General features: G+C 56.2%; 1 protein-coding gene across 3 annotated transcripts in view; it reads right to left on the bottom strand.

Annotated features, from left to right (window-relative positions):
• Positions 1-481: 481 nt before the first annotated feature.
• KCNH2 (potassium voltage-gated channel subfamily H member 2) overlaps positions 482-25,747 on the bottom strand; it is a 43,260-nt gene continuing 17,994 nt past the window's right edge. For 2 of the 3 annotated variants that reach the window (XM_038755849.1, XM_038755851.1), the window contains 13 exons: positions 25,334-25,501; positions 23,528-23,959; positions 22,556-22,767; positions 12,439-12,870; positions 11,793-12,177; positions 9,638-9,837; positions 8,744-8,996; positions 5,740-5,933; positions 4,605-4,704; positions 3,097-3,351; positions 2,387-2,585; positions 1,987-2,149; positions 482-1,093 (listed from right to left, as the gene is read on the bottom strand). In XM_038755849.1, coding sequence (XP_038611777.1) covers positions 944-1,093; positions 1,987-2,149; positions 2,387-2,585; positions 3,097-3,351; positions 4,605-4,704; positions 5,740-5,933; positions 8,744-8,996; positions 9,638-9,837; positions 11,793-12,177; positions 12,439-12,870; positions 22,556-22,767; positions 23,528-23,959; positions 25,334-25,501 — 3,143 coding nt within the window. In that variant the 3' untranslated portion in view covers positions 482-943. The remainder of the gene's footprint in view (positions 1,094-1,986; positions 2,150-2,386; positions 2,586-3,096; positions 3,352-4,604; positions 4,705-5,739; positions 5,934-8,743; positions 8,997-9,637; positions 9,838-11,792; positions 12,178-12,438; positions 12,871-22,555; positions 22,768-23,527; positions 23,960-25,333; positions 25,502-25,747) is intronic. The other variant, XM_038755850.1, reaches the window with a different exon arrangement.

The raw sequence follows: 25,747 nt of genomic DNA on the forward strand, positions 1-25,747 counted from the left end.
ATTTACCCTCATCCCTGGAAATCCAGGAAATTCCCTTCCCATCCTCCCGGCCTGCTGCAATCCTCTCTTCCCCTCACCCCGGTCATCCATGGATGACATGCCAAACTGGCACTGCCCCTTCTGACACCCATGTCGTGGCAGACCAAGCCATTGTGGCTACCTGGTCGGAAGCTGGCTATGGCCCCACCTTCCCCTACTCCCCACCGTCCACCTCTGCCTTCTTGAGAATCCTCCTCTTCTTGAAGGCAGTAACCTTGTCCTGCGATGTGTATCTGTCAAACATATGCCCACAGGACTCGCCCCCTCCGCCCTCGGAAGGCAAATGGAGGAAACCCACCCGCCCCCACCTGTGATTCTCCCAGGCGCACCCCAAAACCCTTACACACACAGACTGTATACACATACATACTGCATACACATACATACACAAACACACGCACGCAGGGTTTGCCCGGGAACACTAGGAGATCACGGCCTTATCTCTTGAGGTTTCCGGGGGACTCTCTTCAGGATAATTATTTATTATTCATATTCATCGGCATCTTCATTAATTATTCATAATGATCCTTAATTATTATCCTTAACGATAAGAGCAGTAAATAGCAGAATAGTCTTCAAGTCCTTGAGGTCCCTCGGACCCCTGGGCCGGGGCCCTTCCCGGGCATTTAGGCCAGCTAATGCCCCCAGGGCAGCCGGGGGGGAGGGGGGGGGGAATCCCCAGACCCGATGCCATCCCCCTCCCCGCATCATCACCACCACCAGCAGGTCCTCCAGCCCCCTGCACCCACCCCGGGGGTCCAGCGAGGAAGGGAGCGAGCCGAGGGGCAGGGGGCCGGAACCACCGCTTCCTTCTCCCTCTACCCCCCCACAGGGTGGGCCCTGGACCCCCGAGGGGCAGGCAGGCCTCGCCGAGCCGTTTTTCCACGCCACCGCCGCCTTTCCACTAACTGCCCGGGTCGGAGCCATGTCTGTACAGGGGCTGCGAGGTCAGGATCCCCAGCTGGCCAGGCAGGGAGAGGCGTCGGGCGGGGCCGTCCTGGGGGGGCTCCGGGGTCCCAGCGGGGAGCTCCTCGCACCCCAGGAACTGGGAAACCTGCGGGGGGAGGGGAGAGTCGGGTCAGGGGAGGGGGGTCAGGGGACAGGCGACGGACACAGGCATTGTCTATGTCTAGACCGTAGGCTGTAAGCTCTTTCTGGGCGGGGAACGTGCCTGTTTACTGTTGGATTGTACTCTCCCAGGCCCTTTGTACAGTGCTCTGCACGCAGTAGGCACTCAACAAATACGATTGAATATGTGGGAGTGCAGTGTCCGATTGAGAGAGTGTGTGAGTGTGTGTATAATAATAATAATTGTGGTATTCATTCAATTGTATTTATTAAGCACTTACTGTATGCAGAGCACTGTACTAAGCACTTGGGAAAGTATACTACAGCAACAGTGACAATCCCAGTCTATGTTCAGTGCTTATTATGTGCCAGGCACTGTACTAACTGCTGCGGTGGATACGAGCAAATCGGGTTGAACCCAGTCCCTGTCCTATGTGGGGCTCACAGTCTCAATCCCTATTTTACAGATGAGGTGGCTCAGTGGAAACAACCCGGGCTTTGGAGTCAGAGGTCATGGGTTCACATCCCAGCTCTGCCAGTTGTCAGTTGTGTGACTTTGGGCAAGTCACTTAACTTCTCTGTGCCTCAGTTACCTCATCTGTAAAATGGGGATTAAGACTTTGAGCCCCACGTGGGACAACCTGATCACCTTGTAACCTCCCCAGCGCTTAGAACAGTGCTTTGCACATAGTAAGTGCTTAATAAATGCCATCATCATGAGGTAACTGAGGCCCAGAGAAGTGAGGTGACTTGCCCAAGGTCACACAGCAGACAACTGGAGGAGCTGGGATTGTGTGCCTCCCTCCTGAGCCTGGGGTGGGGCCTGGGGTGGGAAGGGAGGGGCGGGCCAGGCCCGGACCCTCCTCCCCAGTGACCGACCTGAGAGAGCGAGTCCAGGGGGAGAGTGGGGTCGGGGGGCGAGGCTGCGGGGGGTCCGGGCGCCGGGGGCGTCACGGAGCTGTAGGCCGGGGGGACCAGGCTCATCTGTCGGTGCAGCAGCTGCAGGATGGCTGCCATGTCCGTGCTCAGCCGCGTCTCCAGCCTGTCGAGAGCCAGGGGGGCGGGCAGCCAGGGCTGGCCAAGGGCTGCCAAGGCCAGCTGGGGCCAGCGGGGAAGGAGGGCCCAGCCAGCCTCTCCGGAACCACGGGGGATGTGGCTGGAGGACGTTGCCCTCAGCCAGGGCCAGGCAGACGAGACAGCCCCCTCCCTGGCTAAGCCTGGCCTAACCCTGGCCCTCTCCCGCTCCCACCATCCCAGCCCCCTGCTCTCCCTTGCTCACCTGTTGAGCTGCCTCTGAAGGGTGTCCAGGCGGCCCTCGATCTCGCTGCGGGGCCGGCGGGTCGGGCTGGGCAGTGGGATGTTCAGGAGTCCGGGGGTGGGGGCCGGAGTCGGGGCCGGGCAGCGGGGCAGCTCCTGGTACTGGCGACCCCGGCTTTCCCCCCAGAAGCTGAAGATGTTGGTCACTCCGGAGAAGGCACCTGGAGCCAGAGATGGGGCGAGAGGCCGGGAGGGTGAGAAGGGCAAGGCCGAGCCTGGGAGTTGGGGGGCTGCTGGGTTCTGGGCAAAACTGGACCCCTCCCCACCCCCTTCTGCTCCCCCCCCCAACCCGTAAAATGGGGATTAAAGACTATGAGCCTCAAGTGGAACAGGGCCTCCATCGGAGAAGCAGCATGGCTCAGTGGAAAGAGCACGGGCTTCGGAGTCAGAGGTCATGGGTTCAAATCCCGGCTCTGCCAACTGTCAGCTGTGTGACTTTGGGCAAGTCACTTCACTTCTCTGTGCCTCAGTTGCCTCATCTGCAAAATGGGGATTAAAACTGTGAGCCTCCCATGGGACAACCTGATCACCTTGTAACCTCCCCAGCGCTTAGAACAGTGCAGAGCGCTTAACGAATACCATTATTATTATTATTATCTGACCCCATAATCTTATACCTGCCCCAGCGTTAAGCACATGGTGAGCGCTGGGCCAAAGCCGAATTCCTCTTACCTGACAGGGGGTTACAGGTGTCACTGCCCTTCTCGCCATCGTCCGTGACGGGTTCTCGGCTCAGCAGGCCTCCCGGGGGGCGGGGGGAGGGGAAGGGTACCAGGCGCAGAGGACTGGAGCCTGGACCCCTTTCTTCATCCTCGTCGCTGCTCACGGGGCTGGATGGGCCGCTGGAGGGGCTCTCCCCCCAGGGCCCCCCATTAGCAGCGCGGCCACCGGGGCCCGTGGACGACACCTCCCCTGGGGGATCCGTGTCTGGGTGAACAGAAAAGGGGGTGGGGATGGAGAAGTTGAGTGAGGGAATCTACCAAGAGAGGGGATGATGAAGGGGGTCAGGGGCTCCGGAAAGAGCTGGGCCCGGACCCACTCTCTCTCCTCCCCAGCCATCACTCTGCAGGAACCAGCTGCTCTCACAGTTCATTCTTTGTCGTATTTAATGAGCACTTACTGTGTGCAGAGCACTGCACAACGCATTAGAGAACGTACAACAGAATGATTCAAACACACTCCCTGCCCACAGCCAGCTTTCAGTCACAATCAGTGGTGTAGACTGCACACCACTGCACGGTAAGGCTGGACTAAGTTTGTTATGGGAAGGGAACCCAATTTCGTTGTTCATTCAATCGTATTTATTGAGCGCTTACTATGTGCAGAGCCCTTGGGAAAGCGCAGTATAACAATAAAACCGAAACATTCCCTGCCCACAACGAGCTTACGGTCTAGCGGGGGAGACAGAAGTTAATATAAATAAATTACAGATCTGTGCTGTGGGGCTGGGAGGGGGCGATGGATAAAGGGAGCAAGTCAAGAGATGCAGAACGGAGCGGGAGAAGAGGAAAGGAGGGCTTAGTCAGGGAAGACCTCTTGGACGAGATCGTTAAGGCTTTGAAGAGGGGGAGAATCATTGTCGGACATCATCATCATCATCATCAATCGTATTTATTGAGCGCTATGTGCAGAGCACTGTACTAAGCGCTTGGGAAGTACAAATTGGCAACATATAGAGACAGTCCCTACGCAACAGTCTAAAAGGGGGAGACAGAGAACAAAACCAAACATACTAACAAAATAAAATAAATAGAATAGATATGTACAAAAAAAATAAAATAGAGTAAAAAAAATGTGTACAAACATATACATATATACAGGTGCTGTGGGGAAGGGAAGGAGGTAAGATGGGGGGATGGAGAGGGGGACTAGGGGGAGAGGAAGGAAGGGGCTCAGTCTGGGAAGGCCTCCTGGAGGAGGTGAGCTCTCAGCAGGGCCTTGAAGGGAGGAAGACATGAGGAGGGAGGGAGTTCCAGGCCTGCTCTGCACACAGTAAGCGCTCAATAAATGCCATGGATTGACTGGGCGCTGACTGTGTGCAAAGCATTGAGCCAAGCGCTTGGGAGAGTGGCAACAGAATTGATAGGCAGGTTCTCTGGGCATAGGGAGCTTACTGGTCCACCTTAGCAGCCGGCCCTCCCGCCCTCCCAGGGTCCACTCCCTGGCCGGCCCCCGCTCACCCCTGTCCGTGCGGCGGCGGAAGGACAGTTTGCGCCTACGCAGACGGTTGAAGCCGGTGTCCAGCTCGGCGCTGCTGGGGGAGCCGGGGATCATGTTGGTCTGGAACACGGACACCCCCATCAGGCCCCGTTCCCTCAATAATAATGGGATTTGTTAAGCGCTTACTAGGTGCCAGGCACTGTACTAAGCGCTGGGGTAGGTTGGACACAATCGCAATTCCCCGTTTTCCAGATGAGGTAACTGAGGGCCAGAGAAGTGAAGGGACTTGCCCAAGGTCACACAAAAGCAGCATGGCTTAGTGGAAAGAGCATGGGCTTGGGAGTCAGAGGGTGTGGATTCTAATCCCTTCTCTGCCACTTGTCTGCTGTGTGACCTCGGGCAAGTCACTTAACTTCTCTGTGCCTCAGTTCCCTCATCTGTAAAATGGGGATAAATAGTGTAAGCCCCACGTGGGACAACCTGATTATACCCACCCCAGCGCTTAGTACAGTGCCTAGCACATAGTAAGTGCTTAACAAATACCACAATTATTATTAAGTGGCAGAGGTGGGATTATCCGACCCCTGCCCCCCTGTCCGTTTCTCCGCCCTCTTGTCCGGCCCCGCCCCCTCAACAATAATAATAGTAATAATTATGGTACTTGTTAAGCGCTTACTATGTGCCAAGTACTGTTCTAAGCGCTGGGGGGGATACAAGGTAATCAGGTTGTCCCACGTGGGGCTCACAGTCTTCATCCCCATTTTACAGATGAGATAACTGAGGCACAGAGAAGTGAAGTGACTTGCCCAAAGTCACCCAGCTGACAAGTGGCAGAGCCGGGATTAGAACCCCTGATCTCTGACTCCCAAACCTGCGCTCTTTCCACTGAGCCACAGATGAGGTAATGGGGCCCAGAGAAGTGAGGTGACTTACCCAAGGTCACCCAGCAGACATGTGGTGGAGCCTGTATTAGAAACCATGACCTTTTGGCTCCCAGGCCTGTGCTGTATCCGCTAAACCACATTGCCCCCTTGTCCGCCCCCACCCTTTCCCCTCCTCCCAAGCCCCAGAACCTCCTCAGGGCAGGGGTGCAGACTGAGAGATTGGGGGGTTGGGAGGGAGGGGATCCTCATGCGGACAGGAACGAGGACTCACGTCGCGCAGGTTGAAGGTGATCTCCAGGCTGGACCAGAAGTGGTCGGAGAACTCCGGGTACATGTCCAGCACCTCCAGCAGGTCGTCGCGCTGGATCTTGTGCAGGTCACAGTAGGTCAGCGCCCTCACATCCCCGTTGGACTTGCCCGGCCGCGCGTACAGGTTCAGGGGCTCCCCAAAGATGTCGTTCTTCCCTGGGGGCCGGCCGGGGGTCGCAGGGGGCGGGAGGTGGAGCGGCTCACATCAGCGGGAAGCCTGAGGACTCTCCTCCCCCTCCCCCATCCTTCTTTCCCATGGCATCTCCCTCCCCAACTTTCCTTCCCATGGCTCCTCCCCCTCCCTGGCTGGAAACGGTGAAGCCTAATGGATAGGGCCCGGGCCTGAGAGTCAGAAGGACCTGCATTCTAATCCCGGCTCGGTCACTTGCCTGCTGTGTGACCTTGGCCAAATCACTTCACTTCTCTGTGCCTCAGTCTCCTCAACTGTAAAATGGGGATTCAAAACCTGTTCTTCCTCTTCCCTTACCCTGGGAGCCCCATGTGGGACAGGTACTGGGTCCGACCTGATTTAACTTGTATCCTCCCCAGCGCTTAGAGCAGTGCTTGACACACCATAAGCGCTCAACAGTGTAGTAGTAAGAGTAATAATAATAATAACATAATATAATAATAATAATGAACAGTGCTTGGCACAGAGTAAGCACTTAACAGAGAAGCAGCGGGGCTCAGTGAAAAAAGCCCAGGCTTGGGAGTCAGAGGTCATGGGTTCTCATCCCGGCTCCACCACTTGTCAGCTGTGTGACCTTGGGCAAGTCACTTAACTTTTCTGTGCCTCAGTTACCTCATCTGGAAAATGGGCATTAAGACTGTGAGCCCTATGTGGGACAACCTAATTACCTTATAATAATAATAATAATAATAATAATGACATTTATTAAGCGCTTACTATGTGCCAAGCACTGTTCTAAGCGCTGGGGAGGTTACAAGGTGATCTTATATCTTACCCAGCACTTATAACAGTGCTTGGCACATAGTAAGCACTTAACAAATACCATCATCATCATTATTATTATTATTATCAATAAATATCATCATTATTATCATTATTGTACCCAGTTCTAAGCCCTGGAAGCCCAGGCTGCGCTAGCCATTGCCCGGGGGCCACCAGGAGGCAAACGGCGGCCAGTCCCCCTCAGCCCTTCCCGGTCCTGGACCAGCCCGGGTGGGATCAGGAATAATAATGATGGTATTTGTTAAGCGCTTACTATGTTCATTCATTCAATCGTATTTATTGAGCTCTTACTGTGTGCAGAGCACTGTACTAAGCCCTTGGGAAGTACAAGTCTTAAACAGATAGAGACGGTCCCTACCCAATAATGGCCTCACATGTGCCAAGCACTAAGTGGTGGCCAGTTCTGATGCCCACATCCCCGGCTCCCAAATACCGATCGGGCATGCCACATCAGTCGCCTCCCTGTGCCCTCGTTCTGTCTGGCAAGGCCCCTGCTGCAGGAGCTGCAGCCTTATTTAAGCTCATTCTGGACAGGGACTGCGTCTTTTGTATTGTCCTCTCCCAAGCGGTTAGTAATAATGATAATAATAACTGTGATTTTTTTTTTTGATGGCATTTATTAAGCGCTTACTATGTGCAAAGCACTGTTCTAAGCGCTGGGGAGGTTACAAGGTGATCAGGTTGTCCCACGGGGGGCTCACAGTCTTCATCCCCATTTTACAGTTGAGGGAACTGAGGCCCAGAGAAGTGAAGTGACTTGCCCAAAGTCACCCAGCTGACAGTTGGCGGAGCCGGGATTTGAACCCATGACCTCTGACTCCAAAGCCCGTGCTCTTTCCACTGAGCCACGCTGCTTCTCTGTGATGTTTGTTAAACGCTTACTATATGCCAGGCACTGTAGTAAGCGCTGGGGTGGACACAAGCAAATCAGGTTGGACACAGTCCCTGTCCCACATGGGGCACACAGTCTTAATCCCCATTTTACAGATGCAGTAACTGAGGCACAGAGAAGTGAACTGACTGGCCCAGGGTCACATAGCAGACAAATGGAGGATATTAGACTAGAACCCAGAACTTTTGGAGTCCCAGTTCCATGCTGTATCCACTAGGCTATGCTGCTTCTACCATGCTCTGCACACAGTAAGCACTCAATAAATACAAATGAATGAATGAATGAATTCACATCTCCTCCAAAAGGCCCCCCTGTGCTAAGCCCTCATTTCCCCTACTCTCTCTCCCTTCTGCATCACCCTTGCACTTGGATTTGCACTCCTAATCGCCCTTCCCTCAGCCCTACAGCACTTATGTCCATACCTGTAATTTATTGATTTTTATTCATGTCTGTCTCCCCCTCTAGACAGTAAGCTCCTTGTGGGCAGGGAACTTATCTACCAACTCCTCTCTATTGTAATAATAATAATAATAATAATAGCATTTATTAAGCGCTTACTATGTGAAAAGCACTGTTCTAAGCACTGGGGAGGTTACAAGGTGATCAGCTTGTCCCATGGGGGGCTCACAGTCTTCATCCCCATTTTACAGATGAGGTAACTGCGGCCCAGAGAAGCTAAGTGACTTGCCCAAAGTCACACAGCTAATTGGCAGAGCCGGGATTTGAACCCATAACCTCTGACTCCAAAGCCTGGGCTCTTTCCACTGAGCCACGCTGCTTCTATTGTACTCTCCCAAGTGCTTATTACAGTGCTCTGCACACAGTAAGTGCTCAATAAATGCAATTGATTGGCAGGCCCAGAGTTAGGGGAAGGAAGCCCTGCGCTGCTCCCCCTGTTTCCCCTCGAGGCTGCTTCTTCCGTGTCCCCCACTAGTTTGTTGTGGCTGGGAATATCTCTGTTTATTGTTCTTTTGCCCTCTCCTAGGTGCTTAGTATGGTGCTCTGCACGCAGTAAGCGCTCAACAAATACGATCGACTGACAGGCCGACCTAGTCCTCCTTCAACCCCGTGCAGTGAGGCCGCAGTCCCCCGACCCCATACCCAGTATGGCGACCACCACATCCCCGCGCAGGATCTCGATGGAGCCGCGGGAGATGAAGTAGAGGGCGGTGAGCAGGTCCCCGGCATGGACCAGGGTGTCCCCGGGGGGCGCGTGGGTGGTCTTGAACTTCATGGCCAGCGCCCGCAGGCAGCCCTTGGTGGCCCCGCGGAAGGGTTTGCAGTGCTGCAGCAGTGAGCGGTTGAGGTGCAGGCAGATGTCAGCCTGCAGGCACTCGGGGAACCCCTTCAGCACCTGGAGGGGGGGAGGGAAGGACGGTCTGGGCTCGGCATCCCCACCCTGACCTTTGACCTCCCTGATGCCCTCTGCCTCATGTCCCTCTGTCAGTGCCCCTGGTACCGTTCTAAGCGCGGGGATAGATACAAGTTAATCAGGTTGGCTAGAGCCCAGGTCCCACATAATAATAATAATGATGGCATTTATGAAGCGCTTACTATGTGCAAAGCACTGTTCTAAGCACTGGGGAGCTTGCAAGGTGATCAGGTTGTCCCACGGGGGGCTCACAGTCTTCATCCCCATTTTACAGTTGAGGTAACTGAGGCCCAGAGAAGTTAAGTGACTTGCCCAAAGTCCCACAGCTGACAATTGGCGGAGTCGGGATTTGAACCCGTGACCTCTGACTCCAAAGCCCGGGCTCTTTCCACTGAGCCACGCTGCTGCAATGGGACATGGGACTCACAGTCTTAATCCCCATTTTACGGATGAGGTAACTGAGGCCCAGAGAAGTAAGTGACTTGCCCCGGGCCACACAGCAGGCAGGTGATGGAGCTGGGATTAGAACCCAGGTCCTTTCAACTCCCAGGCCCATTCCCTCCCAGGTCCCCCCCTCCCATCGGGGCCTTCCCGGCCCACCCCCGCGGCCGCCCCTTCCTCACGGCGTTCATGTCGATGCCGTTGGTGTAGGACCAGGCGTGCTGGAAGTACTCCTCGAGCCGCTGCCGCAGGGGGTTGGGGATCTGGTGGAAACGGATGAACTCTCGCACGCGCAGCATCTGCGTGTGGTAGCGGGCTGTGCCCGAGTACAGGCGCTGGATGATGGCCGACACGTTCCCGAAGATGCTGGCGTACATCAGGGCTGTGAGGATGGGGCGGGAAAGGCAGGTGGCGGAGCTTGGAGGGGGTGACTCCAACCGGAATGAAGCTGGTCCTCCCAGCCTCTGTTCCCCTTTTAGACTGTGAGCCCACTGTTGGGTAGGGACTGTCTCTATATGTTGCCAACTTGTACTTCCCAAGCGCTTAGTACAGTGCTCTGCACAAAGTAAGCACTCAATAAATACGATTGATTGATTGACTACCCACGACATCTGATTCCATCGTCCCCATCTCCCCCTCTGGCCTAGAAGGTCCTTGTGGGCAGGGAATGCACCTACCAACTGTTCTGTTGTACCCTCCAGTCATTCAAATCTGTCCTGTGTACAGAGCACTGTCTTAAGCGCTTGGGAGACTACAATTTTACAGAGTTGATAGACATTAGAGAAACAGTGTGGCTCAGTGGAAAAAGCCCAGGCTTTGGAGTCAGAGGTCACGGGTTCAACTCCCAACTCCACCAATTGTCAGCTGTGGGACTTCGGGCAAGTCACTTAACTTCTCTGGGCCTCAGTTACCTCATCTGGAAAATGGGGATTAATATTGTGAGCCCCCCGTGGGACAACCTGATCACCATGTAACCTCCCCAGCGCTTAGAATAGTGCTTTGCACTTAGCACTTAATAAATGCCATCATTATCATTATTATTATTACCAACTGTTCTATTGCACCCTCCAGTCATTCAGATCTGTTGAGCACTTCCTGTGCACAGAGCACTGTCTTAAGCACTCGGGAGAGTACGATTTTACAGAGTTGATAGACATGTTCCCTGCCCACAACAAGCTTTCAGTCTGGAGGGGTAAGGAGACGTTAATTGAAGTAAATAAATTACGGCTATGGATGTAAATGTTTAAGGGCTGAGAGAGGGGTGAATGAAGAATGAGCTTTATTCACTTAGTCTGATGCTCTGCACCCAGGAAGCACTCAGTAAGTACTATTGATTGATTGATTCAGTGCTCTACATCCAGTAGGCAATCAATACCATTGATTGATTGAATGCTCCACACCCAGTAAGCACTCAAATACGATCAGTCAATAGATCGAGACAATGCTCCGCACCCAGTCAGTGCTTAATAAATACCATGGATCGATCCACGGAGACAGTGCCCGTCTTCCTCTATAGACTGTAAGCTCACTTTGGGCAGGGATTGTGTCTGCTAATTCTATTGTATTGTACTCTCTCAAGCACTTAGAACAGTGCTCCACACATAGTAAGCCAATAAATGCCATTGATCGATTGATTAATATTTCCCTCCCCCTCTAGAGTGTCAGTTCCTTGTGGACAGGGGATGTGTCTACCAACTCTGTTGTATTGGACTCTCATTCATTCATTCAATCGTATTCATTGAGCGCTGTGTGCAGAGCACTGTACTAAGCTCTTGGGAGAGTACAACCCACTAATAAACACATTCCCTGCCCACAATGAGCTTACAGTCTAGAGCACTCAGGCCGGTGCTCTGCACCCAGGAAGTGTTCAATAAATACCACCGATCGATCAGTCGATCCGCCAGCATCCCGCCCTCGTCGGCCGTGGAGTGGGGAGGGACTGTGAGCCCATTGTTGGATAGGGACCGTCCCTATATGTTGCCAACTTGTACTTCCAAGCGCTTAGTACAGTGCTCTGCACACAGTAAGCACTCAATAAATACGATTGAATGAATGAATGAATCCCCCCGCGGGCACTAGAGAAGCAGCGTGGCTTAGTGGAAAGAGCCCAGTCTTGGGAGTCAGGGGATGTGGGTTCTAATCCCAGCTCTGCCACTTATGAGCCGTGTGACTTTGGGCAAGTCACTTCACTTCTCTGCGCCTCGGTTGCCTCATCTGCAAAATGGGGATGAAGACTGTGGGAACAACTTGATTACCTCATTTCTACCCCAGCGCTTAGAACAGTGCTTGGCACATAGTAAGCGCTTAACAAATATCATCATCATTATCATCACTCACAGCCAATGAGCATGACGCAGATGGAGAAGATCTTCTCGGAGTTGGTGTTGGGGGACACATTGCCGAAGCCGACGCTGGTCAGGCTGCTGAAGGTGAAGTAGAGGGCGGTGACATACTTGTCCTTGATGGAGGGGCCGGCGCTGGTGCCGTTGTAGGGTTTGCCGATCTGCTCGCCCAGGTTGTGAAGCCAACCGATGCGCGAGTCCATCAGCGGCTGCTCCATGTTGCCGATGGCGTACCAGATGCAGGCCAGCCAGTGGGCGATCAGCGCGAAAGTGCACATGAGCAGGAAGAGCACGGCCGCCCCGTACTCGGAGTAGCGGTCCAGCTTCCGGGCCACCCGCACTAGCCGCAGGAGCCGCGCCGTCTTCAGCAGCCCGATCAACTGCCAGGCCCGGGGGGGACCAGAGATGGGGAGTAGGCCGGAGGGAGGCGGATTAGTTTCATTTGCGAGGGAGGGGGCAGAGTGTTGACCGATCAGGGCCCGGGACTGGGAACCTTCTCTGCTCCGTAGTCAACACTTCTGATCTTGTCCACCCTGCCCCTCTTTTCCCAGGCCCCTCCCCATCCACTCACCCCTCTTCTCTTCTCTCTCTGCCCCTCCCACCCCTCTCTCCCTCACCTCCTCCTCCTTCCCCTTTCTCACCTCCTCAGAGCCGGAGCCAAAGATGAGCAGGTCGAAGGGGATGGCGGCCACCATGTCGATGAGGAACCAGCCCTTGAAGTAGTGGACGGCGATGCGGCCAGGGTGGCTGACCACCTCCTCGTTGGCGTTGACGTAGGTGGTGCGGAAGTTGATGAGGATGTCCACGATGAACATGATGTCCACGATCAGGTCCACCACGGTCAGGGGCTGGCAGGCGTAGCCGCAGTCGGGGGGTGGGGACACCCCCTCCTCGCTCTCTTTCAGCAGGAAGGCGGCTGAGTAGGGCGTGAAGACGGCCGTGTAGATGACCAGCAGCAGGATGAGCCAATCCCACACGGCCTTGAAGGGGCTGTAGTGCAGGATGGTCCAGCGGTGGATGCGGGGGGCCTGCAGTTTGTACTCGGGCAGGACGTCGGCCCCCAGGGACAGGACCTGAGTGAGAGGACAGGCGGACGCCCACCCGCTGATCAATCGGTGGTACTTACTGAGCACCTATTCTGTGGGGGCATCAATCAATCAGTGGTACTTTCTTATGGTATTTAAGCGCTTACTATATGCCAGGCACTGTACTAAGTGCTGGGGAATGGGCAGGGATTGTCTCTATTTGTTGCTGAATTGTACTTCCCAAGGGCTTAGTACAGTGCTCTGCACACACTAAGCACTCAATAAATACGATTGAATACAAGCTAATCAGGTTGGACACGGTCCATGTCCCATATGGGGCTCACAGTCTTCATCCCCATTTATAGATGAGGTAACTGAGACCCAGAAAAGTGAAGTGACTTGCCCAAACTCACACAAGCAAAATAATAATAATCGTGGTATTTGTTAGGCGCTTACGATGTGCCAGGCGCTGTATTAAGCGCTGGGGTGGATACAAGCAAATGTGGTCTGGCACAGTCCATATCACACATGGGGCTCACAGTCTTGATCCCCATTTTACAAATGAAGGAACTGAGGTCCAGAGAAGTCAAGTCACTTGCCCAGAGTCACACTGCAGACAAATGGAAGATGAGTGACTGTTGATCTCCACATCCCTCAGCCTCCCAGGCCGGTACCTCCCTCCTCCAGCTCAGCTAGCCCCCCACCTCCTTCATTGCAGCTGCCCAGCCTACCTCCCACCCAGGGCCCAGGCCAGAGGGACATAGGAGGGTTGGAGCCAGCAGAGCCAGGATGCAAAGCTGGGGCAGCTGTTGCTGTCCCCCTCAGGGTCCGGTGGCCAGCGCGGGACCAGAGGCAGGAGAGAGGCTGCAGCTTCTCATCCAGCCCCACTGAGAAGAGCGAGCCTCCATGACCCCCCACTCATGGGAGCGGCCCAGCTGCTCCTGGAGATCCTGGCCACCCCAAAAACCTACTCCCAGCTCCTCACCTCCTCCCGCTCCCCCTTTCCAATCTTCCTGAGTCCCCATCTGGCCATTTGGCTTTTAACATTCTAAGCGGCTTAAAAGAAACAGCTGGACCAGAGAACTTGAGGCCCAGAACCTCAGATTTCAGAACCTAACCTTCCCTGTGTCCGGACCCTAACAATAATAATAATGATAACAATAATGATAATAATAGTATTTATATTGCCCTTACTTTATTGGCAAACACTGTGCAAAGCCCTGGGGTAGACCCATTAACATATCTACATGGCAAGCATTAAGCTAAACACTGGGCAATCAGATCAGACATAGTTCCTGGACCATGTGGGCCTCGCAGACATGGTCTGCGAGGGAGGAAAAACATATTTTATCCCCATTTTATAATAATAATGATGGTATCTGTTAAGTGCTTACTATACACTACCAGAACGATTGCAGATGGAAGTGGGGCATTCTGGGAGAGATGTATCCAAGGTGTCACTATGGGTCGGAGATGACTCGGCAACATAAGGCAACAACAATGTGTCCAACACTGTTCTAAGCACTGGGGTAAATGCAAGCTAGTCAGGTTGGACACGGTCCCTGTCCCACATGGAACTCACAGTCTTAATTCCCATTTTAAAGATGAGGCAACTGAGGCACAGAGAAGTTAAGTGAATTGCCCATGGTCTCACAGCAGGGAAGGGACAGAGCCGGGATTAGAACACAGGTCCTCTATCTCCCAGGCCCCGGGCCCTTTCCTCTAGGCCATGCTGCTTCTCAGAATGTGGAACCCAGACCCCAGCGCTCGGTGAGTGAGGGAATGAGTGGGTGGGTGGGTGGAAGGGAGGGGACACAAGCAGGACCGCCTGTATGGACCTCTACCTCGGCCTCGCTCCCACCCACATCCCACCTGCCCCCCAAGTCTGTTAGGACTTAGACATTCTTAGCCTCAAAGAAGCGGAGGGGAATGCCCAGATGATAAGTTCAGAACCCTCCATGCCGACCCCTTATTCATCACCTGGCTTACTCCCTTTATTCATCCCCCCTCCCAGTCCCACAGCACTTATATCTATATCTCTCTTTTATTTCTTTATATTAATGTCTGTCTCCCCCTCTAGATGGTAAGCTCATTGTGGACAGGGAATATCCACTGTACAGAGAATCCACTGCACTCTCCCAAGCACTTAGTACAATGCTCTGCTCTTAGTAAGTGCTCAGTAAATATGACTGACTGACTGAGCAGCTGCTGTTGCAGACCTCCTGCTGGATCTGCAGGCTAGAGGGAGGCCCAGGGGGTCCTAGGGAGTCAGACACAGGGGATCAGTCAGCCCATGGTTCAGGAGCTTGGCTGATCTGCCCAAGAATTCGGGCCTGGGTCAGAACCAACAAGCCTGGAGACCCCCTTCCCCTGAAGGTCCAGGGACCCAGAACCAGTCAGTTGAAGGGTGGTCGCCAGAGGTCCAAGACCTGTTCAGTCTGGGATCCCCGGTCCAGGTGTGCCCAGGATTGCACAGAATCACCCCACCTCTTGGAGGTCTCAGGGTCAGGGTGGTCTGCCTGCCCACCAGCCAGGATAACAAGGAGAAGTCCCCCAAAGGAACGGTTCAGACCTAAACCCGATGCATTAGGCCAGAACTACATCTCCTCCTTTCCCAATGCTTCCCCTCCCCCTTCCCCCTCCCTGGACCGAAATAGCAGCTGAACCCGTCCCTTCACCATTTCCAGCTTCCTGCCAGGTAACGGCTCCCAGCCCAGGGCGCTCTGCAGTTCAGCTGCGTCCTGTCACTATTTCCCTGGTCTTCCTGCCCCCAAGAGCCCTCTGCCCTCAGGTCTCTCTGCCCATCTCCTCCTGCTCCCAGAGCCCTCTGCCCCTCTATTCCTTCCCCTAGGGCTTTATGCCCCTTTCCTCCTGCCCCCAGGACTCTCCATCTCCTCCTTCTCCCAGAGTTCTCTACCCCTCTCCTCCTTCTCCCAGAGTCATCGCCCATCTTCCCCTGATCCAGGGCTCTCTGCCCCTCTCCTCCTGCCCCAAGAGCCCTCTGCCACTCTCCTCCTGCCCCCAGGACTCTCTCCCCAGCTCCCCCTTCTCCCAGAGCTCTCTGCCCCCTCTTCCCATTCCCAGGATACTCTGCTCATCTTCCCCTGATCCAGGGCTCTCTATGCCTCTTCTCCTGCCCCCAAGGCCCTCTGCCCTTCTCCTCCTGCTCCAGGGCTCTCCCTGCCCCTCTGTTCTTGCCCCAGAACTTTCTGCCCCTCTTCTCCTGCTCCCAAGACTCTCACCCCATCTCTTCCTTCTCCCAGAGCTCTCTGCCCCTCTCTTCCTGCTCCCAAGGTCCTCTGCCCCTCTCCTTCTGCCCCAGGACCCTCCCTTCCATCAGCACCAATGTGGACCAACCACAACATTGCAGTGAGATTAAATGCTCCCCTGCAGCCTGCCATGGCTTGCCTTTCCCTGTGGACACCTCCACCCCACCTGGCACTCCTGCCCTTCCTGGCTCTTCTCCCTCCTCCTAATCCCAGCTCCTGGGAGCCTGCAGGTCCAGCCTAGCCAGCTGGCAGGGTGGAGGCGGGGCAGGACATAGGGCTGCTGCGACTATCCACCAAAGCTGCCTGGCAGACGCCAGCCCCCAGGGCAGGCCTCCCACCCAGCTGGGGCTAGTGCAGGTCAGACCCAGGGTGAGGTGGGGTGGGAGCCCCTAGGCATCCTGGAAGTCTGGTTTCAGAATGGCTCCCTGCCAAAAAGGACTCCCAAAGAGGATGGTCGGTTTTGAAGTCACCCTGGAGGGTCTGGGAGCTAAATTTGGGCTGGACCAGCCCAGACCCTCCAAGTAGGGGCCTTCCAGGCCTGCTGACAACTCCCAGAGCTATGTCCAACCCCTGAACAGCCTTGGGGTGAGGGTCCATTCAAACCGCGTGGGCCTGGAGAGGCCATTCAGCTGCTGAACTGACTGATCCTCCCTGGATCTTCTTTTCCAAAGTGCTTTCACCTCAATAATGTCCCTTTATCCTCAAAACATCTCCGTGAGATAGGGAGTTTCCCCTTCTCGACCGTGAGCCCGTTGTTGGGTAGGGACCGTCTCTATATGTTGCCAACTTGTACTTCCCAAGCGCTTAGTACAATGCTCTGCACACAGTACGTGCTCAATAAATATGATTGAATGAATGAATGAGTGAGTGCAGGGATTGTTCTTCCCATCTTGCAGATGCAGAAACCGAGGCCCTGAGAGGCTAAGCAACTTGCCTGTGGTGGCACAGCCAGCCAGTGAAGGAAAGGGAACAGTGCCTCCTTTTTGTTTTATGATTTTTGTTAAACACTGTGTGCCGGGCACTGTATGAAGTGCTGGGGTAGATTCAAGCTAATCCAACTGGACACAGTCCCTGTCCCACACTGAGTTCACAGTCTTCATCCCCATTTTAGAGATGAGGTAACTGAGGCACAGAGAAGTGAAGCGACTTGCCCAAGGTCACACAGCAGTCGAGTAGTGGAGGCAGGATTAGAACCCAGGTCCTTCCGACTCCTAGGCCCCTGCTCTAGCCACTGGACCACACCGCTACCCGGCCCTTCCACCTCCCAGGCCCACGCTCAACCCACCAGCCATGGCCTGGCCAGGCTGCTGGCCGGGAAATAACAATTTGGGTATTCATTAAGCCCTTGCTGTGTACCAGGCAATGTACTAAGCGCTTTAGAGGGAATACAAGCAAATAGGGTAGAACACAGTCCCTGTCTCACATGGGGCTCATAGTCTAAATCCCCATTTTCCAGATAATAATGATGGTATTTGTTAAGCGCTTACTATGTGCAAAGCACTGTTCTAAGCACTGGGGAGGTTACAAGGTGATCAGGTTGTCCCATGGGCGGCTCACAGTTTTAATCCCCATTTTACAGATGAGGTAACTGAGGCACAGAGAAGTTAAGTGACTTGGCCAAAGTCACACAGCTGACAGTTGGCGGAGCCAGGATTTGAATCCATGACTTCTGACTCCCAAGCCCGTGCTCTTTCCACTGAGCCATGCTGCTTCTCCTGATGAGGAAACTAAGGCACAGAGAAGTGAAGTGACTTGCCCAAGGTCATACAGCGGTAGAGTCAGGTTTAGAACCCATTGACCTTCTGACTCCCAAGCCTGTGCTCTATTCACTAGGCCATGCTGCTTCTCGGGAAAGCCCCGGCACGGAGGCAGAACAGCCGGAGTAGCTGGCGGTAGCCCAGGAGCTGGCAGCCCGGCACCCAGCCTGCGGGACAACCCTGCCACCTGCTCCTTTCCCAGCTGAACGGGCAAATTCGGCCCGTCTTCTTACCTGACCTATCCATTGCTCTGGGGGAGTGTGCCCACGGGTTAGGGGCAGGGACAGGGCCTACAGGAAGTGGCGAAGGAAAGGACCCACCCCCTCAAGGAGCCTGGCCCCTTTAACATCCACCCCCCCACCCAACCCTCTGTCCCCCACCTCTCTTCAACCCATCTCTCCCCATACCCAACCTCTCCAAGATTCCCAGACATTTTGCTTTTGGGAAGGGGAGAGACCCTTGACAACTTCCCCCTGGGCCCAATTCTAACCTGGCAGATCTCCCAAGATTCCAGAACATGCCTACCAACGCTGGTATATTGTTTTCCCCAAGCACTTAGCATAGTGCTCTGCATAAGGTAAGTGCTCTGCATAAGGTAAGCGCTCAGTAAATACCACTGATTGATTGATTGAGTCCCTGGCTGGCTTCCCTCTGAACCTTCCAGCCCTGACGACCCCCGTGACTCAGGCCCACTGAGTCTGGGCCTGGGTCTCCCTCTTCCTCCCTCCCCTCTCTCCCCACATCGCTATCCCCGACTTCTAGCTCGAGTAGCCCCGGGCCCCAGTAGTCTCGAGCCCCAGTTCTTGAGCCCTGCGGAGATCTGGGGCATCTCTGCTGGCATCGAATCTCTGCCTCTCTGTGGGCCTCCCTGGGCTGCTGCCTCCCTACGCCCTCTCCCCAAGGACTTTCTGTGAGTCTCCCAGCTCTCTCTGTTATGTCTCGGTCTCGCCCTGTCTGGCTCAGGGAGTTTCTGTCTCAGGGCCAGTGAGACCCTGAGCCGGAACCAGAGTCTCCAGAGGGGGATGGTAAAGGGCAGGGAGATGGCAGGCCGTCCAGCAGGTGGACAGATGGACAGAGAGAGATGCCAGAGGGACTCCGCAGAAGGTAATGGGACCCTGGGAGCCTGCAGGACTTGGGTTTGAGCTGGCTGGCATGGGGGGGATCCCCGAGAACCAGCTCCCACCCCCCAGCCTAGCGGGAGGAAAAAGTAGGACCAAAGGATGAGGAGCCAGGGGAGGTCAGGGGGTCCCCCGCAGCCAAGCGCCATCCTGTCCCCAACTCCTGCCACGATTCCTCTCCCCTGGTCGGCTCCACGCTGGTTCCCCTGTTCCAGGTCCCCTCCATGCCACCTCCGGGCCCTGCAGCGTGGCTCAGTGGAAAAGAGCACGGGCTTTGGAGTCAGAGTTCATGGGTTCAAATCCCGGCTCCGTCAGTTGTCGGCTGTGTGACTTTGGGCAAGTCACTTTACTTCTCTGGGCCTCAGTTACCTCATCTGTAAAATGGGGATTAAGGCTGTGAGCCCCCGCCACCCGTGGGACAACCTGATCACCTTGTAACCTCCCCAGCACTTAGAACAGTGCTTTGCACATAGTAAGTGCTTAATAAATGCCATCCATCATCACCTCCTGGCTCCCAGGCCTGCGGAGAGGGGAGCTGGCGGGGAGCAGGGTGCCGGGGGGAGAGGAGCGAGCCACCTACCTCCTGGGCCACGAGGCTGGAGATGCGCACAGCACGCTGTACCCGGGCCTTCCTGCGCCCGGGCAGCAGGGCCCTGGCCTCGACCCCCGCCAAGGACATGGCAGCCTCAGCTCCCCCCGGGCCCCGGGCCCCAGCCCCTGGCCCGCTCCCCTCCAGCCCCCAGGGAGCCTTGGGGCCAGGTGCAGGTGGGCAGGGCTGCGGGCACGACGGGAGGGCACTGGGAGGGCAACGTGCCGGCTTGGTGGTTCCCCCTGGCACTCGGCCAGGGGGGCTCCGACCCTCGCCCCCCAAGCTGGGGCCCCGAGGCAGTGGACGTGCCCACCTCCGCTCATGCCCCTCGGGCCCGCCGGGCCCCAGCCCCCGCACAGTGCCAGTCTGGCCGGGGCTGCCTCAGCTGCCAGGGCTGTCTGCACTCTGCCCGCTGCCCGCCCGGCAGCGGCAGATGGAGGCTCCTCTGCGGCCCCTCCCTCCCTCCCTCCGTCCCTTCCTCCCTCCCCCACCCGGTGCCCGCCCCCTCCCGCCCCCGGGTGCCCGACCGGCCACCCCCTCTGTGCACTCTGCCGGCCCCAAGCTCCTGCTCAGCCGCTCACTGCAGAACCTCCTGCGGCTCCCTCCCCTTCCTCCTGCCTGGCCCGTCACCGCAGATTAATGGGTTGTCGTGTCCCCCTTTACCCCCTAGCCCTGGCTCCCACCCCCCCAGGCGACCAGCAGGCCAGGCCCAACGCAGAGATGGAGAGATGAAGAACCAGAGAGATGGAGAGACACACAGGGCACAAACACCTACAGAGATACAAGCACTCACACACGAGCCACTAACTCGTATACCCAAAGGGTCTCCCTCACACACACAGTAACACATACCCACGGGGTCTCATGCAAGGCCACTAGTAAATAAATCCAAAGGGAAACACACACACACACACACACCATGGCCACTAACACATATATTCAAAGCATCACACGAGCACACACATAAACACAGTGATATCCTCACTGTCATCTCCCCAGCAGTGACACACACCCTTATCAGGGGTCGCTAAAAAAGGGACACACACACACACACACACACACACACACACACACAGAGTGACATTCTCACAGCCATCTCCCCAGTTGTGACAGCACATACTACAACGGGGACCCAAGCACACATAGTCACAACAGATCATTAATACATATGCCCAAAAGGTTTCTTTCTCTCTCTCTGTCTCTGTTTCTCTCTCTCTCTCTCTCTCACACACACACACACTCACACACACACACACACACACACTCACACACACCCCACCCCAGCATACTCACAGCCATCTCCCCAGCAGTGACATACACACTCCTACAGGAACACAAGTATATACACACTCACCAGGGGTCAGAAGCACATACACACAAAGGGACACACACACACACACACACACACACACGCCATCAGTGACGCACTCACCAGTGAGAAAAGTATCAGGGAAGGTTACCAAAACTGGAGGAGAAGTAGGAGGAGGAGGAGGAGGAGGCTGTTGTGGGTGGCTCTTGCCATGTACGCTCATTGTGGGCAGAGACCATGTCTACCAACTCAGTTGTCCTGTACTCTCCCAAGCACTTAGCACAGTGCTCTGCACACAATAAACACTCAGTAAATACCATTGATTGACTGATTGACCAGGAAGAAGGCAGAGGCACAAGAGTGGAGATGGGTGGAGGCTGATCTGGGTTCCGGCTCTGAGCTCTGGCATCAGGCTCTGGTTCTCCTTCTCTATGACGGAGCAATATGCTCCGTCTAGCTGGCAGGGTAGCCACTCGGCCAGACAGTGAGTGGGGACGTTGGCTGGCAGAGACGCGAAGTCCCCCGTCTCTCTCTTCGCCAAGATCAGAGCCAGTCCTCTTTCCAGCTCCGGGTCCTGCCCTCCTCGGAGGGCCCAGCCCTCGTTTCCTGCTGAGGAGGTGTACCCATGGGGGCTGAGACAGAGAGAAGCCTCCAGACTTTGGCATTGCCAGGCCAGGGTTCGGGACCCAGAAATTAGCCCCCCAAACTTCTCCCACCCCCTCCCAATGTCCCTGCTTCTCCCTCCCCTGGTCTCTCAATAGCTTCTCTCTTTCATTCAATCGTATTTATTGAGCGCTTACTGTGTGCAGAGCACTGTACTAAGCGCTTGGGAGGTACAAGTTAGCAACATATAGAGACGGTCCCTACCCAACAGTGGACTCACAGTCTAGTCTCTTGACACCTCCCCTATTCTAGTGATCGAGTCTTCCGTCCTGGCCTCTCTTCCCTTCTCCCTCCTTGAGATTTCCTCTCTCCCAGGCCAAGTAACCACTAGGAGGGAGGAGGAGGGGAGTCCAACCTGCTCAGCCTCCCCTTGACCCCTGACCCCATCCCAAATTTCCCGCCCAAATCTTACCCACCTCTTCCAGCTCAGCCGCTTCACCCATCCCAGCCTTTGCCATCTCTGCCCCTTCCCACCCCTCGCCTTCTTCCACCCCAGATCAATCATTCAAGAGATCGACTGAGTGCACCCTGTGGGCCTGGCACTGTACTGACCACTTGGGAGAGCTCGATGAAAGGAGGCACCTTCCCTGCCTTCAAGGCCACAGGGCTGCCTGAGCTCGACTTCCTTCTCCTTTGGTGCCCTCTCAACCTGCTGGGCGAGGACTCCAACAGAGGACCCCTTCTCTGCCACTGCTGCCATATCCCAGTGCCCACTGGGTCCCAGGGCCAGCCTGACCACACTTTCCCCTCCACTGCTCCTCCCGTGCCCAGAAGGGGACACCTGCACTGTCCTGCCCCCTGCTCAGCCTGATGCCCACTTTCCCCGCGTCCTGGCCGAGCCAGGGGAAGAGAGGGTGGGCGGTCTCTCCCTCCATCCCTCCTGCCAGGCCGATTCCTCAGATTCCCGCTGGCTCCATCTCTGATCCCAATCAAGCAGGATGCCCGTCATTCTGCCACGTCCCCAGCCCATAGCACCTGACCCCCTGCAGCCCATGGAGAGGAGGAGGAGGGGCTGGCGTGGCACCTACCTGGGTGACTTTCTCGGTGACATTGTGAGTCCGCTCCTTGATCTTGGGTGCGATGATCTCGCGGTCGCTGGTGGGCGAGGCCAGGAAGGGATCGCCCTTGAAGTCCACGAAGTTGAGCGTGATCTGAGGAATTTTGCTGATGGTGCGGTAGCGAACCAGGTCCGAGTCCGACGTGGAGTTCAGAAGGCTACTGCGTAGGGGGTGCATGGCCCCTGGAGGGCCGGGGGGCCGTCAGGGAGGCAGAAGGGCCCGGGGCAGCTCGGGGGAGGGGGGACGGGTGGCCCAGGAGGTGCCTGGATCCTAGGCAGAGCCCTGGGGGGATCGGGGCATCGGAAGCCAGAGAGATGGCTGGACTGTGGAGGGGAGACAAAGTGGCACAGGAAGGCTGGACTCCCATCAGGAGGCCAGGGCCCGGGTCAGGAGGGTGACCAGTTCGAGGGTCGAGCAGCTGCCCCAGCGGAGGCAAGGTCAGGGCCCAGTGGAGGGAGGGGAACAGAGAAAGAGCGGGGTGCAGAAAGGCCGGGGGAGGGAGGTGCAGGAGGGAGGTAGAGTCTGGGGAATGCTGATGCGGGGGGATCGGCAGGTGCGGTCTGAGGGTGCGGGGAGAGAGGAGATGGGCTGGGAAGGGGGGATGTAATGAGATCGGATGGACAGTTAATGGGATCGGATGAATGGTTAATAGGATTGAATAGGTGGCTAATGGGATTTTCCATCTCCTGAGAAAATAAGGAAAATCTGAGTGGTTGAAAGGCAGGAGGGGAGCAGGAGTTGGGCGGCAGCAGGACGAAGGGGAAGTGGGTAGAAGGAGGTAGGGGTTTGGAGAACTTGGGTCCAGATCTGCAGGTGAGGCGGTGAAGTGTGCATCCCATCATCCTCATCCTGCCCCGGTCCTTCCTCCTCCCCACTGTCCCGGTCACGGTCGGGGCTAGGGCCCCCTTCGGCCTCCCCCTCGTCGGGCCCATCACCCCTCACCGGTGCTGGCGTGGCGGGGCGGGGGCGGCAGCGCCCCGGTCCTCATGGCTTCGATGTCGTCGGCGGAGGAGGCGCGGCGGACGCTGGCACAGCTCTCCCGCGAGCGGGTCCGGGCCAGGCTGCAGCTGGAGCCAGAGGCGTCGGCGTGGAGCCGCTGGGCGCGGGGGGAGGAGTGGGTCAGCGGCGGCCCGGTGACCGGGGAGCCGGGGCCCACCAGTGCCCGCCCCAGCCCGGCCACGTGGTTGTCCAGTGAGGATGTCACCTCGTCCAGGGCCAGCGACTCGCTGCTGGGGGCCGCCGGGGTCAGGTCCACATCCACCACCACGGCCCCGGGACCCCCCGGGACCCCTGCGTCCCCGGCCCGGTGAGGTGGTTCCCGTGCCGTCAGGGCCAGCAGGGCGGGCAGCTTCAGGCGGAAGGTCCGGCCACGGCCTGGGGACAAACATCATCATCATCAATCGTATTTACTGAGCGCTTACTATGTGCAGAGCACTGTACTAAGCGCTTGGGAAGTACAAATTGGCAACATATAGAGACAGTCCCTACCCAACAGTGGGCTCACAGTCAAACAGAGTCAAGGCCCCCCACCTTTCCATCCCTGGGAGGCGGGCTGGGGGCCTCCGCCTCCCAAAGACCCCCCCCCAACCCTCCCAGGGGACACAGAGAGAATAATGAAAGGATGTGGGTTCTAATCCCGGCTCCGCCACTTGTCTGCTGGGTGACCTTGGGCACGTCACTTCACTTCTCTGTGCCTCATTTACCTTATCTGTAAAATGCGGTTTAAGATTTTGAACCCCATGTGGGACAGGGACAGTGTCCACCCCGATTACCCCAATGTTTAGAATAGTGCTTGGCACATTGTAAGTGATTAACAAATACCATAATTATTATTATTAATATTATTGTTATTAAGTGCTTACTATGTGCCAAGCACTGTACTAAGTGCCCATGTAGAGACAGGACAACGAGGTCAGTCTCGATCCCTGACCCTCATGGGGTTCACAGTCTACGTAGGAGGGAGAACAGGCAGTGAATCCTCATTTTATCGATTAGGAAACCGAGGCACCGAAAAGTGGGGCAACTTGCCCAAGAGCACACACAGCTGTCAAGTGGCAGAGACGGGATTAGAACCCAGGGCCTCTGACTTCCGGGTCCGTGCACTTTCCGCTAGGCCACACTGCCGTCCCCCTTCCAGGAGAGGAACCCAGGTGAGATCTGAGCCAGGAGGGAACCCATCCAGGGAGGGGGTGGGGCAAGAGAGCGGCTGGCGGCACTGATCCAAACAACATCCTGGCCGCACCTGGGTCTGAAGGGCTCAGATCCAGCCCGCCAGCCAAAGGCGACCAGAGGGTGTACGTGTGTGGGTGGGTGGGTGGGTGGCAGCAGATCTTTCCCTCTCCTCCTACAAGCTCTCCACCCCATCCTCCTCTGAAGGACACTGAAATCCCAGAAAATGCTTTTTCTCCAACTGAGACACCCCCGCCCCTACCTCCCCATGCTCAGCTTCAGAGGAAATGACTCCAGAGTTTTCACTGGCCCAGTGACAACCTAGGGACAGCCTAGTGATGGCCCAGTGATGGCCCAGGGACAGTCCGGGGACAGTCCAGTGACCCAGTGATGGCCCAGGGACAATCCAGTGACAGCCCAGTGATGGTCCCCACCTGGTTCTCCTTTTCTGGGCCCCCTCCATCATTTCCCTCCTCAAGCCCTGGCACAGCCTTGGCCCCTGCTCCTAGGCAACAGCCGGAGCAGGTGGTGGGGAGGGGGAGTCTGTCGGGGGGAAGCCAGTGGACCCGAGGGTCTTACCTGGAGGCAGCCAGCCAGAGGGGGGCCCTCGGTGGTTGGTGTCCCTGGCCGGGGGGGAACCCACCAGCTCAGTGCCCATCACCACCTCGAAGTTGAGGATGAACATGATGACCACCCCATCCTCGTTCTTCACAGGCACCACGTCCACCAGGCACAGGAAGCAGCTCCCTGAGGGGCAGGTCCAATCGCTCTGAGCACTGTCCACCCAGCAAATCCTCCCCATGCAGGCCCCCTGAGACCCAGAGTTGCCTTCCCTTCTCCAGCCACCACAGTTATCCTTCCCCTCTTTCCCAGCCCAGCTCCGGCCACCTCCTCCAGGTAGACTTCCCCTCTCCCCCCCAATTCCCTTCACCGGGCACACAGGGTGAAGTCAGCATATATTGAATGGCTCTGTCCGGCCTACTTAGGGTAAGG

This window comes from Tachyglossus aculeatus, chromosome 13 (assembly GCF_015852505.1).
Source record: "Tachyglossus aculeatus isolate mTacAcu1 chromosome 13, mTacAcu1.pri, whole genome shotgun sequence".
In the NCBI taxonomy this organism is placed as follows: Eukaryota; Metazoa; Chordata; class Mammalia; order Monotremata; family Tachyglossidae; genus Tachyglossus; species Tachyglossus aculeatus.